This window comes from Notechis scutatus, chromosome 10 (assembly GCF_049901735.1).
Source record: "Notechis scutatus isolate UNSWTSFEM ecotype Mainland chromosome 10, rNotScu1.2, whole genome shotgun sequence".
NCBI lineage: Eukaryota > Metazoa > Chordata > Lepidosauria > Squamata > Elapidae > Notechis > Notechis scutatus.
The window spans coordinates 20,993,835-21,007,452 of record NC_142018.1 but is presented as its reverse complement, the minus strand read 5'-3'; the positions used below and the strand labels follow the sequence as shown (position 1 = coordinate 21,007,452).

At 43.3% G+C, this 13,618-nt stretch overlaps 1 protein-coding gene across 4 annotated transcripts in view; it reads right to left on the bottom strand.

The window, feature by feature from the left end:
- Nucleotides 1-13,618, bottom strand: part of FGF13 (fibroblast growth factor 13) — a 117,066-nt gene that overhangs the window by 53,742 nt on the left and 49,706 nt on the right. For 3 of the 4 annotated variants that reach the window (XM_026685318.2, XM_087971921.1, XM_087971922.1), the window contains one exon: nucleotides 11,233-11,400. The exons of the other annotated variant lie outside the window; for it this stretch is intronic. In XM_026685318.2, coding sequence (XP_026541103.1) covers nucleotides 11,233-11,400 — 168 coding nt within the window. The remainder of the gene's footprint in view (nucleotides 1-11,232; nucleotides 11,401-13,618) is intronic. 4 annotated transcript variants of the gene reach the window in all.

Here is a 13,618-nt window from a genome sequence, read left to right as displayed (position 1 = left end):
GGGTACTGGTGTTTCTTTCCTGCTTCGCAGCAACTCTCCAAATCTTCTAAAATGCACAAGAAAATCATTCCAGCAATTCCAGTAATGCTCAAAGAACTGGATTTTGCTGATACGGTGAGGTTCAGATTTACTTGAAGGAGGACTGTGTGATTTGGCATTATCCACCCGCCGATCTGGCCTAGCTTGTTTTGTGCTTGTCATTTTAAGCCAGCATCGAAAAGTTGCTTGGCGTATTTTGGCACAATCCACAGCACACATTTATTTTCTGGCACCCGCATGTGGCAAGATGTCATCTCTTGGGGGGAAAAAAAGAGCAGAACACGAGGCGCGTAATCCTGCAAACATCCATTAATTCTCGACGGAAGAGAGAAGCCGGCTCTTTTGCTGACTGAGGTCCCCTCCTCCTTGGCTGTTCTGAGCTACGCTCATCCCACACGCACTGCAGATCCTAGCCAGAAAAAGGAGTTTGTTGTGAGCCTGCAGTCTTTCTTAAACGCAGTTCTGGGGGGCAATGCAGCTCCGTTACTTCTTTCCATTCCTAAGACTCCGTGCAGCATTTCTGCAGGTCAGCGTGAAGAATTTGGGTTGCGCTAGGCCAGATAAGGCCAAATGCACACCTGAAGCTAGACAGTGGGAAGGCTGGACATCTGTTGGGTCCTTCAGCTGGGTTGCTCCTTGCCGACAAACCAATTACTGCAGGCTAGGAGAAGTGATCTCTGCAATGCTGCGATCTCGCTGTAAGCAATCATAACTCAGCTGTGTAGATCAGCAGTTCTTCAGATTCTGGCTTCTTCTGCTAGAGATGGTGAACCTTACAGATTAAACCTCTGCCTTGATCTCAGTAGCAATAGCACTTAGACTTACAGGCTGCTGCTTCATGGTGCTTTCCAGCCCTCTCTAAGTGGTTTGCAGAGTCAGCCTATTACCCCCCCAACAATCTGAGTCCTCATTTTATTGACCTCGGAAAGATGGAAGGCTGAGTCAATGTTGAGCTGGTGAGGATTGAACTACTGGCAGTGGGCAGAGGTAGCAATACACCTCCCCCCCCCTCAGCTTCCCCCCCCCCCCCCCCCCCCCCCCCCCCCCCCCCCCCCCCCCCCCCCCCCCCCCCCCCCCCCCCCCCCCCCCCCCCCCCCCCCCCCCCCCCCCCCCCCCCCCCCCCCCCCCCCCCCCCCCCCCCCCCCCCCCCCCCCCCCCCCCCCCCCCCCCCCCCCCCCCCCCCCCCCCCCCCCCCCCCCCCCCCCCAACTGCTGGCAGTGGGCAGAATTAGCCTGCAATACTGCATTCTAACCACTGTGCCATCAGGAAGGAGGACGAGAAAGGAATAAGAAGGAAGAAAGGAAGGAATAGCAATAGCACTTAGGCTGACTGTAAGCTGCTTAGAGAGGGCTAGAAAGCACCATGAAGCAGGATATAAGTCTTATACCACTTCATAGTGCTTTACAGCCCCCTCTAAGCAATTTACAGAGTCAGCATATTGCCCTGAACAATCTGGGCCCTCATTTAATCAACCTCAGAAGGATGGAAGGCTGAGTCAACCTTGAGCCTGGTGAGATTTGAACTACCAAACTGCAGGCAGCTGGCAGTCCGCAGAATTGACCTGCAGGACTGCACTATAACCAATGTGCCACAGTAGCCATCCTCTAATAAGTCTTGGGTTCAGGAAAACACACCGTTTGTCCATCAGAAACCCAACAAGGTTGTGAGACTGAAATATATGGAATGATCATGAAATGGCGAATAAATGCACCTTTGTGAAACGAACATAAAAGAGCACTGATGTTGTTACCTAGCTGGGTCATGAAACATCTGCAAGAAAACAACCACACTCAGAGAGGCACAAAGCACTCCTCCTTTCAACCCTGAACTACGAATATCCTTCTAGTGTAGAACACGAAAGAAATGCTTCCAGATGATTGAAGAAATAAAGCACAGCTATTAATTTCCAGCTAAGCCACAGCTCAGAGGCGCTAGAATGGCATGTACCCAGTGATGGGATTCAAATTATTTCTACTACCAGTTCTGTGGGCATGGCTTGGTGGGTGTGGCAGGGGAAGGATACTGCAAAATCCCCCTTTCCTCCCCATCCCACTAACCTGCTTTCCAGCCCCGTTCTCCTGTGCAGGGCACCAAAGGAGACCAGACAATCAGCTGGGACTCAATGGGAGGCAGAGAATAGATGGGGTTGGTGGGGCCAGTCAGAGGTGGTATTGGCTGGTTCTCCAAACTACTCAAAATTTCCCCTACCGGTTCTCCAGAACTGGTCAGAGCTGGCTGAATACCACCTCTGCATGTATCCCCCCCAAGAGTTTTTTGGGGTCTAACCCCATCCCCCTCTACTTTTTTCCCCCTATTGTAATTTTCAGTTTTGCAGAAGGAAGGAAGTATTAAAGATGTGGACAATCACCGTTCTATTTCATTTAATTTTGATTGGATTTACACTACTTTTTAAAACCCCAGTTTTGTCCTGATGTCATCTATTTAGGGACGCTCACCCTGCTCCTTGGGAAGGGAGGACAGAGTGGGTGAGAGAGGGATAGTGGAGCCCCTGGCCTTAATGAGGATGCCAGACCTGGCCATTAGCCCAGAAGTGATGTGCCATTGCTCACCGCATTGATAGATTAGATTGTTCTATCACCTCTTCCGTTGAGCTAAGAATTTTGATGGGGTGCTAACAACCAGGTTTTTTTTTTTTTGCAAAAGGAGAGAACCAAAAAACCCCTGCAAGCCAACACACCCTTGTTAGCACTTTCAGCTCAGTTACGTTTCTGCACGTTGGTAGGCTCACAGTCAGGTTTCACACTTGGAAAGAAATGTGTGCGTAGCTAAAGCTTTGGTATCGAAGTCTAAAAGGGAACGAAAACACCTTTGACTAGGAGGTGATTTGCAGCTAGAATAAAAAGGAATGAAACTCATCACTTACAAGAGGACCCCAACACAAAGCCACAAGTAATCTACTATTAAGATTAATTATGATTTAACACGCAAGGCGTCTGTTTAAGCATTCTCAAGCACACCTCCTTGGAAATAGATTTCCTAAAATGAATACCAACAATGAACAATTCTAAGCGAAAAGAACTGAGTCGGATAAAAATAAAACAGCCTTTTTACTGCCTCCAAAGATTGACGTCAGGACTGGTGTGGAGAAGATCTGAATGGTTCTCTTTCCTTCCAATCTAGCTTTTCCTTCCCTTGATGTCTAAATAATGGCTCCTATGTTGGGAAAGAGTTTCGGCTCTCTGACATGACAGGAGGCAGCTTATGACAAGAAGTGGAACAGGGCACTGTGTTAATAACCGGTGCCTCCATTTTTCCAATCCAGCAGAAAGAATTTCAAGAAGTTACAGAGTGGAGGAGAAAACTGACAAGAGAAGAGAGAGGGGGAAGGGGGAAAGATGGATTTCAATTAAATGGATCTGAGTCAAAGAGGGACCCAGTGCTTTCAAGAATAGACAGGACTGCTGTCAACTCATAAAATATTTCTATTATCTTTTTAGTGTTGCCAACGGAAAGGGAGGGAGGAGCAGTGCAGCAGCTTGGAAATTGAAAGTGCATTCCATAAATAGTTTTTCAGAGATAGTAACTAGGTGACTGGAGTTTCTGCTGTGCAAAATTCTAACTGGAGAGCATGATTGATGACTCTGGGCTATGGAGGTGTCCCATTGGAGAATATGAATTACAATACACCCAGGGGGTGGGGGAAAACCAGGGTCAAGGGTGACAATGAATGATGTGCCTCAGAGTCAGCTACACCCAGGCAATGCCAGACCTTTTAACTTTCAATAAATCCTTTTGAAGTTTTGGAAGTTTGGCTCAAGACTCATAATTTAATTGGGGTTAAGTTCCAGAATTCTGACAACTGCCATCTGTCAGAAAAGGTGTAGGGTTTCCAGCTTGGTTGGGAGGGTTGAACTAGATGACCTACAAGGTCCCTTCCAACTCGGTTAATCTGTCTGTCTGTATATTCAATCGGCTTCAAGGATAGATAGATAGATGATAGATAGATAGATAGATAGATAGATAGATATAGGTAGGTATAGATATAGATATAGATATAGATATAGATATAGATATAGATATAGATATAATAGATATAGATATAGATATAGATATAGATATAGATATAGATATATAGATACACACACAAACACACACTAAGCCAACCAGCCAGCCTGTTGGTGAATGTTCAGTTTTGGCTGTGCTGTTACACTTATTGCTTCTGCAAACGTAATGGGCCGTTTGACATTCATCATGATTTTGTAATGTGTGATTCAGAAGTGTCTGCTGCGGTGGAGAAGGATGTTCTATGTCTTGTTTGTTTATGTAGCTTGTACTGTGATGCAGTACAGAGGGAGAAAGAAGACTGAAGCGAACATTTTGGGAACTTACAGGACTAAGCAGAGCTCCTGGAAAGACACTGCAAATCAACCCAAGATAAAAAGAGAGAGAAGCATAAATAGATGTAGATACAGATTAACAGAGTTGGAAGGGACTTTGCAGGTCATCAAGTCCAACCCCCACTCCACGCCAAGCAGACCCTGCACCATTTATGACCAATAGCAGTCCAGTCTCTTCTAGAAAACTGAGAGAGAGAGAGAGAGAGAGAGAGAGAGAGAGAGAGAGAGAGAGAGAGAGAGAGAGAGAGAGAGTGTACAGAGAAAAGGAAGCAGGAGGAAGAGATAATCTCATTAAAAAAGAAAGAAACGAGCTAGGGCTTCATGCCAAAGGTGTGATTATAAGACTACTGCAATCCAAAGGATGTGTTTTTCCTTCTTCATTTCCTCTGTTTTTTTTCAAAGAAGAAGCTAGCCAACACATGCAAAACACACCACCTCATTAGAGCCTGAACAAATTAGATTTTCAAAACCAGACTTGGCTTTGCAGCCCTTTCCTTTCAGAAAAAAAGAAAGAAAGAAAGAAAAAACAGGAGCTGACACTTTATATCATTAGGAAAACAAATCACAGTAAGAAGACATGCTGGTAGCCCTTTGGCTGTTGCATCTCTTCTCAAGAACAGCAGTGTGTGTCTTCGGCGCATTTGCCTCCAGCTAATGTAGAAGAGACACACACAAATGTCTGGGGAATTTATGGTATTTATGGCCAGGTGACTCTTCCATTTATCTTCCTCTCTGGGGAATTTGGGAGACTGCAAAGGTTGGCCACAATCATGTTAGAAGTTGGATGAGCTACCAAGATCAGCATTCTTGGGGTTCAATGGAGCAGTTTGGGGTTTGCTTCATTCTACAGAGGTTTTCCTTTCCTCCAATAACCAAAGACAGATCATCTCTACCAGTGAGCTAATCCAGAGGTCTTGGCCAGAACATGAATATTGGTTTTATTTCTGGATATATTTTAATGGAGTGATTATGATTTTTTACCCAACTTATCCCCTATTTTTTCCCACTGGATTTATCTGGATTCCTGACTGCACTCACTTTTGGAGTGTTATCCACAGCCCACCCTACATAGATAGTTTTAGCAAGGATAACGGTTGAAATGGGGGAGGAAAATGGCCTTGATGGAGATAGATGAGTTCCACTGCAGTGGTGGGATTCAAAAATTTTTATTACTGGTTCTGTGGGCATGGTTTGGTGGGTGTGGCAGGGGAAGGATACTGTAAAATCTCCAGTCAGAGGTGGTATTTGTTGGTTCTTTAAACTTCTCAAAAATTCTGTTACTGGTTCTCCAGAACTGGTCAGAACCTACTGAATGCCACCTCTGCTCCCCACCCCACTAACCTGCTTTCCAGCTCCATTCTCCTGTGCAGGGCAACAAAAGAAGACCCAGCCACTCATCTGGGACTTAATGGGAGGCAGAGAAGAGATGGGGTTGGCGGGGCCAGTCAGAGGTGGGATTGGCCGGTTCTCTGAACTACTCAAAATTTCCGCTACTGGTTCTCCAGAACTGGTCAGAACCGGCTGAATACCACCTCTGTTCCAATGGCAAGGGGACAAAGAGTAAAACATGTTTTGAAGTCTAGAAGGTCCAACATCTGAAGTGGCTGAGACACACACCTCCCTAATTCACTGACCATAAGGAGGAAGACCAAAGACTTCTAGCGTTCTCACATCATAATCAACCTGAAAGGAATTTAAGCCTTGCTGGGATGTTGATTTCATAATCTAGTCTACCTAGCAGGCTTGTATCCTTCCCCAGTGACACAATTACAGCCTGTGTGTGTACGAGAGAGAATTGGGCTGCCAAAGTTACCAGTGGTATATCTTTTAAGGGCACCATTTTCTTTTCGCTCCCCCCCCTCCAAAATGAAGTGGAGGGAGGAATGGAAGTGACCGATGCTGGGAAGAACCTACCATTACATTACCCTCCAAAAAGCATCCCTTTTGATGTGGAAACTATTTGCCTAAGTTCGGGCTGTTCTACAGGTTTTGAGGATGGGTTGAACAAGGGTTTGCATCCAAGGTCCTTCTGCTACTTATTCTTCCCATGAAATCCTCGGAAGTTCATAATGACAGGGTGGAAACAAAATGTCCTCTTCTTATTAGTCTTCCTATTAGTTCCTGCAGCCACACCTGTATTTTCTTCCAATATTTTTTTCACTTTAGGGCATAACCACCACATAGGGTAGAAAGCACCTTGTTGTTGTCTAAACTTCCAACAGTTTGGTTTTAAATTTGGGTAAATCTTAGCCAGCCTTGGGGGCACCAAATGCCAGAGATAAAACATTTTAAATTGGTTTTCTTTGTAAGCTGCCGATTTTGTTATCTTGTAATTTGTATCCCACATTTCCCCCCATTAGCTCAATACTGTACCCAATTCTTTTTGCCCCATGCTATCGTCGATCCCTTCACAATCTCCTCTGCTCTATTGAATTCTAATTGGTGATTATATATTTTTGATAACAATTTCTCTTCTGGGCCAATCCAAATTGTATGTAATTTTTGTAGCTCAATACAATGGGGGAGGCTGGAATGCAGGTTGAAGGCCTCTCCCTTCTTCAGACATTGCCGTCCCAGGTTAAAAACCTGTTCATGCACTTCAGAGTGGAATTAATTAAAGGCTTCTTCTTAACATTGCCCTACATTGAAAGGTGTCAGACAGCGATTTCTGCTAGCAAAAATCTTCTAGAACAAGCCAAAGCAGACCTCATGGACTCCAAAAAGAGGGAAAAAACCCCACAAAGAAACACTCCATCTTTAGAACTCATGCTTTGGAGGAATAAAAGGGAGAGAATATTCATGAATATGTATTTTTTTTTCCCAGACCAAATCTACTCTCCCGTGTTATTCTCCCAGCTGGTGATGTATAATATTCCTGCAATCAGCACCACTTGTTTCCATTTCTACAAGATCAATATTCATTCAACATGTGTGGCTAGATAGCATCATCGTTTTCTCTCTTTTTGCCCATGCTCTTTTGTGAACAGCAATACCGATCCTCGGAAGGAAAAAAAAAAGGAAGAAAAATAGCATTTGTCCTTTGTTATTCATTTGTGTATCAGAATGAGACTGAGGGACTTGTCATCAAAAAAACAATTCTGGAAGAATGATTTAAGGAGGGCATATGTCCCTGAAATAGCAACAGATGAGATGCAAAAGAGAAGGAAAGGAAAGGAAAGGAAAGGAAAGGAAAGGAAAGGAAAGGAAAGGAAAGGAAAAAAGGGAGAAAGGAAAGGAAATAGAGAAGGAAAGGAAAGAAAGGAAAGGTAAGAAAGGAAAGGAAAGGAAAGGAAAGGAAAGGAAAGGAAAGGAAAGGAGAAAAGGAAAGGAAAGGAAAAAGGGAGAAAGGAAAGAAGGAAAGGAAATAGAGAAGGAAAGGAAAGAAAGGAAAGGAAAGGAAAGAAAGGAAAGGAAAGGAAAGGAGGAAAGGAAAATGCTTTAGGATCCAGCAACTGTGTGTGTGTGTGTATTTGTGTGTTTGTTTGTGGATAGGGAGGGAAGGAGGGAGGGAGGGAGGGAGAGAGAAAAACTTCTTTAGAAAAGAAGGAAAGTGTGTTAAAATCCAGGAAAAAAATCTATGAAAACATTTGCATTTGAGGATATCAAGCCCAGTTGAACGAACATCCCAGTGTAAAAAGACAATCAATGTTCTGCCAAGAGGCTCAATGTGCAAAGCAAGAGGACATCTAAATTTCAATTTCAACCAAAACAGAGCTGGAAGGGACCTTAGAGGTCTTCTAGTCCAACCCCCTGGTCAAGCAGGAAACCCTACACCATTTCAGACAAGTGGCTGTCCAATCTTTTCTTAAAAACCTTCAGTGATGAAGCCCCTACAGCTTCTGGAGGCAAGCTGTTCCACTGGTTAATTGTCCTCACTGTTTCTCCTCAATTCCAGATTGCTTCTCTCCTTGATGAGTTTCCATCCGTTGCTTTTTGTCCTGCCTTCAGGTGCTTTGGAGAATAAGTTGACCCCCTCTTCTTTGGAGCAGCCCCTCAGATACTGGAAGACTACTGTCATGTCCCCCCTGGTCCTTCTTTTTCCTAGACTGGCCATACCCAATTCATTCCAGTTTTTTAAAATCCAATCAACGTAGGCCATTTTGGTGTCCTTCCTAGAAGTCGTCCAGGAGACGGACATCTGGTTATCTTCTGATGTTGCTTGTTTCTAGCCTTCTTTGTACTTGGTCATGTTTGCTGGATAGCGGAGGTGCAATTGATATATGGAGGCTTCCTATTAACCAGAAGGTCAGTAACTTAAGGATGAACCAGCTTAATAAACCATTTTAAACTTGAAAGTTACCATTCGTCCAATGGATTATCTCCAGTTTCTGTCTATTTCTGCTGAACCATAACTGGACATTCAGTCTTTCTCTGGATGGACGTGTGCAGATGATGAATGCTCAGCTGATGTTTATGCATTTTCCACCGTTTGGGGTGTATATGTGTCAGCTGGACCATTTGCACAAGTCTGCCTCAAAAGCTTTTTGCTTCCTTTCCACTACAAGACATTCCTCATCTGTGAGGACACATTTGCAACACAAACAATCTTGTCCTGTGAATCAAGCACAAAAAAAAACCAAAAACAGATCTAAGTGGACAGCCTCGCTGGACAGCATGTGCGGGACAAAAGAAACCACTGTCAAAGACTCCGCTCCAACCATCATGAAAACATACGTCTCTCCCTGGGGTCAACAAAATCCAAGGGAGCAACTTGAGAGAGAAGATTAGGAAGGTCCAGGTGAACGGCAACAAAGCACCAAATAGCTGAAACCTCACAAAAACAACACCTTTCACTTTGGGGGATGCAACCTGTGGCACTGTGACGTTATTGACCTTGGAACATTTGGCAGTCAATGACACGGCAAAACTTGGAAGAAATTATGCATTCGAAAGGAAAGTTGAACATAAAAGACCCAGCAGTTCACAGATTTAAGAACCTTTGTTTTTCGTACCTTAATCACAAGAGATTAAACTTCAAGGAAATTCTATTTTTTGAAAAACAAAAAACAAAAACTGGATATCGCGGTTGAAAGCATATGTGTAGCTACTACATCCAGGTTCATACCAGTCCCTCTCCCAGCGCTATCACTTCCTTGCATGTTGGACTCAACAACCCCATCATCCCCAGCCAACTTGCTGGTGGGATGATGGAAGTTTTGATTTAACAGACTAAGCCTCAAGAGAAGGGGAAAGTTCTCTTGAGGACATTATTTGAATAGTCAACAGAGCAAAAATGTATGCTTTGGGAGAAGACTCGCATATGTAAGAGCCAAGTTAAGAAATATTTGTCTATCTGAAAGTGATGGGAAACTTTGCACTGTGGTCAGCCATCCAGAAGACTGGACAAATGCCTTCTCCATCATCATCATCACCATTCAGAGTTTGGCGATGGATGAGAACTAAATGATGGAAAGAGGGGCCAACAGCTTGAATGATGAAACTACAACATATTACCTCTACTAGTAGTGTCCTTGGCTGACCCATAATTGCATTTAAGCATGATCTAACCACACAACCTTGCATTTAAGCATGATCATACCACACAACCATTTTGTGTTGATCAAGACCTAGATTAGAAGTCAAACACAACCCTGAATGAGGCCCTCAATGAAATCGAATTTGACAACCCTGACCTAGATGCTTGCTTGGGAAGGAACAGAGATATAGCAACTTTAGTAGATAGCTTGAATGCATCCAAGTGATGCCCTAAACCTCACTCTAACCCTAAATCAAAGGAAACCACAGTTTGTTCATCACCAGCCAAAACCATCTAGCCTTAAATACCGAATCAAATCCACGTATGTAGACAATCCCTCAAAAGAATTCATTAGCTAAATAACCATATATGGAAGCGGTTGTAAAACATGCGAAATCTTACCAGGTAGAATTGAGGCAGTAATTTAAAACAAAACAAAACACATGAGAGAAAACATTATAGAAGTACCAAGAATTCAGTTGTCCCCAAAAAACAGAAAAAGAAAAAGGAAAGATGGTTTAATCTCATATACCAACACCCCCACCACAGGCAAGGAAAACCAAAGTTTGCTTTTCACAAGTCATAAACAAGCAAATTCATCAACCATCAAATGATACCTGATCTCTGGAGAATAAATTAAACAAAGGGCAGGAGAGAGAGAGAGAGAGGCATTCCAGTTTTGTTCTACGTCATGCAAGAGACTTTCCAAAGTGCAACTGGACATGCAGAAAACCTTATGCTGCTTTGCCAAACTTCAGCTCGTGTAAGCAATTTTGGGAAGATCAGCAGAAGCAATGCACAAACCAAGCTTTCATGAAGGACCCAAGAATTACATTTCAAGTACAGGGTAATAATAATTCTCCCCAGCTCAGGGCAATGTTAAAAGCATCAAGATAACTCCAGGGATGGATGAAAGGCCCGGAGCTGGGAAGAAACCGGAAACTCCACGATATTCTTTTAGAAGAGCAAGCAAATTTTGCAGCCAGAAGTCAATGAAAACAACATGGAGAGACCTTTTATTAATGCCTCAAAGGGGGACAAATAGCTTCTTTACGGCTATAAAAGTCCCATTTGTGTGTGGGTAAAATCACAGGCTCTTCCCCACACTTACAAGCAAGCAAAAAACAAGGAGGAGAGACAAATTCTAGGCAGATTCTTGTTTCCCGTTGCATCAGGTGCAGATCAGAAGTTGAACATACGAGACTCAACAGGCCAGGCACAGGCTTTCCAGAAAACAAAAGCAAAAGAAGAAATGAGGGGGAAAAAAAGGAAAGAGAAAAAGAATCCAAGGAGGAGAAGGAAAACCAAAAAAAAAAAAAGGAAGGGAAAAAGCAAAAGGAAGATGCACGGAGCACAAACCTTCGGGCTCGGTATTCTCTTTGAGGTGGACTTGCTTCAGAGGACAACAGAAGATTTCATGGCATTTAGTTCGGAAAGGGGACTGTCTTTTCTTTAGTTCCGTAGATTGGATGGAGTCTTGCCGTAACATAATATATTCCTGTGTGCCAGGAGAGGTGTCATCCATAACTGCGGTTACCACACAACAAAATGAACTAAAGTTAGAATGAAAAGGGTAAAAAAACAACTGAAAAGAAAACTTAAGAAAAAACCTAGAGGAGAAAATCAAGTTTGTCGTGATCAGAGGAAGGTGGTGAGAAGCAGGGAAGGGACAGAAGGGAAGAGAACACCGCTGGAAGGAAAATTAAAATGCTGTGGATCAACGTACTTGGTCGGATGAAGGAGACAGAGAGAGGAGAACACAAAAGGCAGAACGGCTCACTCCTACATACTTACAACAGGCTTACGTTGCAGCTTCTACGAGAGCATATATCTTAAACCATCATTCTAGGAAAGGCAGGCTAAGTGAAAGCTTTACCAAACACACAACTTTTCCTTGGGGGAACCTGATTTTTTTTGGGGGGAGTGGGGTGGGTGGGAAACAGGTATGCAGATTACAAAGGTGTAAAAGGAAACCCTTTTGAACTAACCCACTCCTACATTCAACAAAGCAAAAACATGATCTGATCAAATCCCCAACGTGGCCCGCCCAAGGTAACAGAATCACAGAAGAAGAGAGTTGGAAGGGACCTTGAAGATCCTCCAGTCCAACCCCCTGTTCAGTCAGGAAACCCTAGACCATTTCAGACAAATGATTGTCCGATTTCTTTTTTTTTTTTTTTCTTTAAAAACTCCAGGGTTGGAGCAACCACAACTTCTGGAGGCAAGCCATACCACTGCTAAACAGTGGCACAAAATGATGATTTCCTGAGAGTTAACAGTAGATATTCTTCATCAGGGGATGCAGAATATCTGCTCTTAAAATCTTGTATGCCGGAAACAACCCAGAGTTCCTCAGAGGCAACCTATACATTATATACGCAAACAAAGAAATAAGAAAGATTCTATTAAGACAACCCATCCTAGATTCAAATGGGATTCAGATGATTTAACAACCGGTTTCTCTTTCTCGTAATGATTTATTCCAACAACCAGTTCACCCAACTGCTCAGAAAGTTAACAACCGGTTCTAGTGAACCGGTGCGAACTGGCTGAATCCCACCACTGCTAGCTAGAGAGTCTCTGATAAAACTTAGAATTAGTAACGAGACACTAAAATACAACACTGTTGAATCATTGCTAGGGTTGAATCCAGGGGTGTCTGGATTAAGGTTGCCAAAAGCAAGGAGGCTTTGATTAGGTTGGACGCATCATAGGTGAAATATTTCTGCTGTCCTTCTCAAAGCCCATCTTGGATTTTCTCCCGCCGGTGCCTCCGTGATCATGGACCGGTTGCTCCCAAACAGCAAAATAACCCAGCGAGGATTTAAATCTATTTCCTCTTCTGTTTGTAATCCAAGCCTTGCCATAACCAGATCACGCGGTGCCTCTGGAAGCCCCTGTAACCCACTCGAGACAGGGAGGTGTTCGATGAAGGGCTGTCAGCTTCAAGGGGCTATGGGATCTTGAGCTCTCCAGCCTAGTGCTAATTCCAGACTGGGACAGTGTCCAACCCTCCGGAATGCTAGAAGCGGAGAGGGGCAGGAAGTTGTCCTTCTCGCCCAAAAAAACTAGGCATTCAAAAAACTAGCTGGAAAGGCAGAAAGAAAACTATTTTGGGGTTCAACGATGGAACTGCTCCCAAACAACGGAAGAAAACCTGTCCTCAGATTTTTCAGGCTGAGAAATTAGTTGGATCATTTCTCCAGAGGAAGCTTTTCAAAGGGATGATTCTGCCCCCCCAATCTATCTATATCTGTCTGTCTGTCTGTCTGTCTGTCTGTCTGTCTGTCTGTCTATCTATCTATCTATCTATCTATCTATCTATCTATCTATCTATCTATCTATCTATCATCTCTCTCTATTTCTCTCTATCATCTCTCTATCTCTATCTCTATCTATCATCTATCTCTATCTTATCTATCTTTATCTATCTATCTATCTATCTATCTATCTATCTATCTATCTATCTATCTATCTATCTATCTATCTATTTGACTATCTTTATCTCTCTCTATCATCTCTCTCTCTCTTTCTATCATCTCTCTATCTCTATCTCTATATGTATCATCTATCTCTATCTTATCTATCTTTATCTATCTATCTATCTATCTATCTATCTATCTATCTATCTATCTATCTATCTATCTATCTATCTATCTATCTATCTATCTATTTGACTATCTTTATCTCTCTCTATCATCTCTCTCTCTCTTTCTCTCTATCATCTCTATATCTGTCAGTCCAT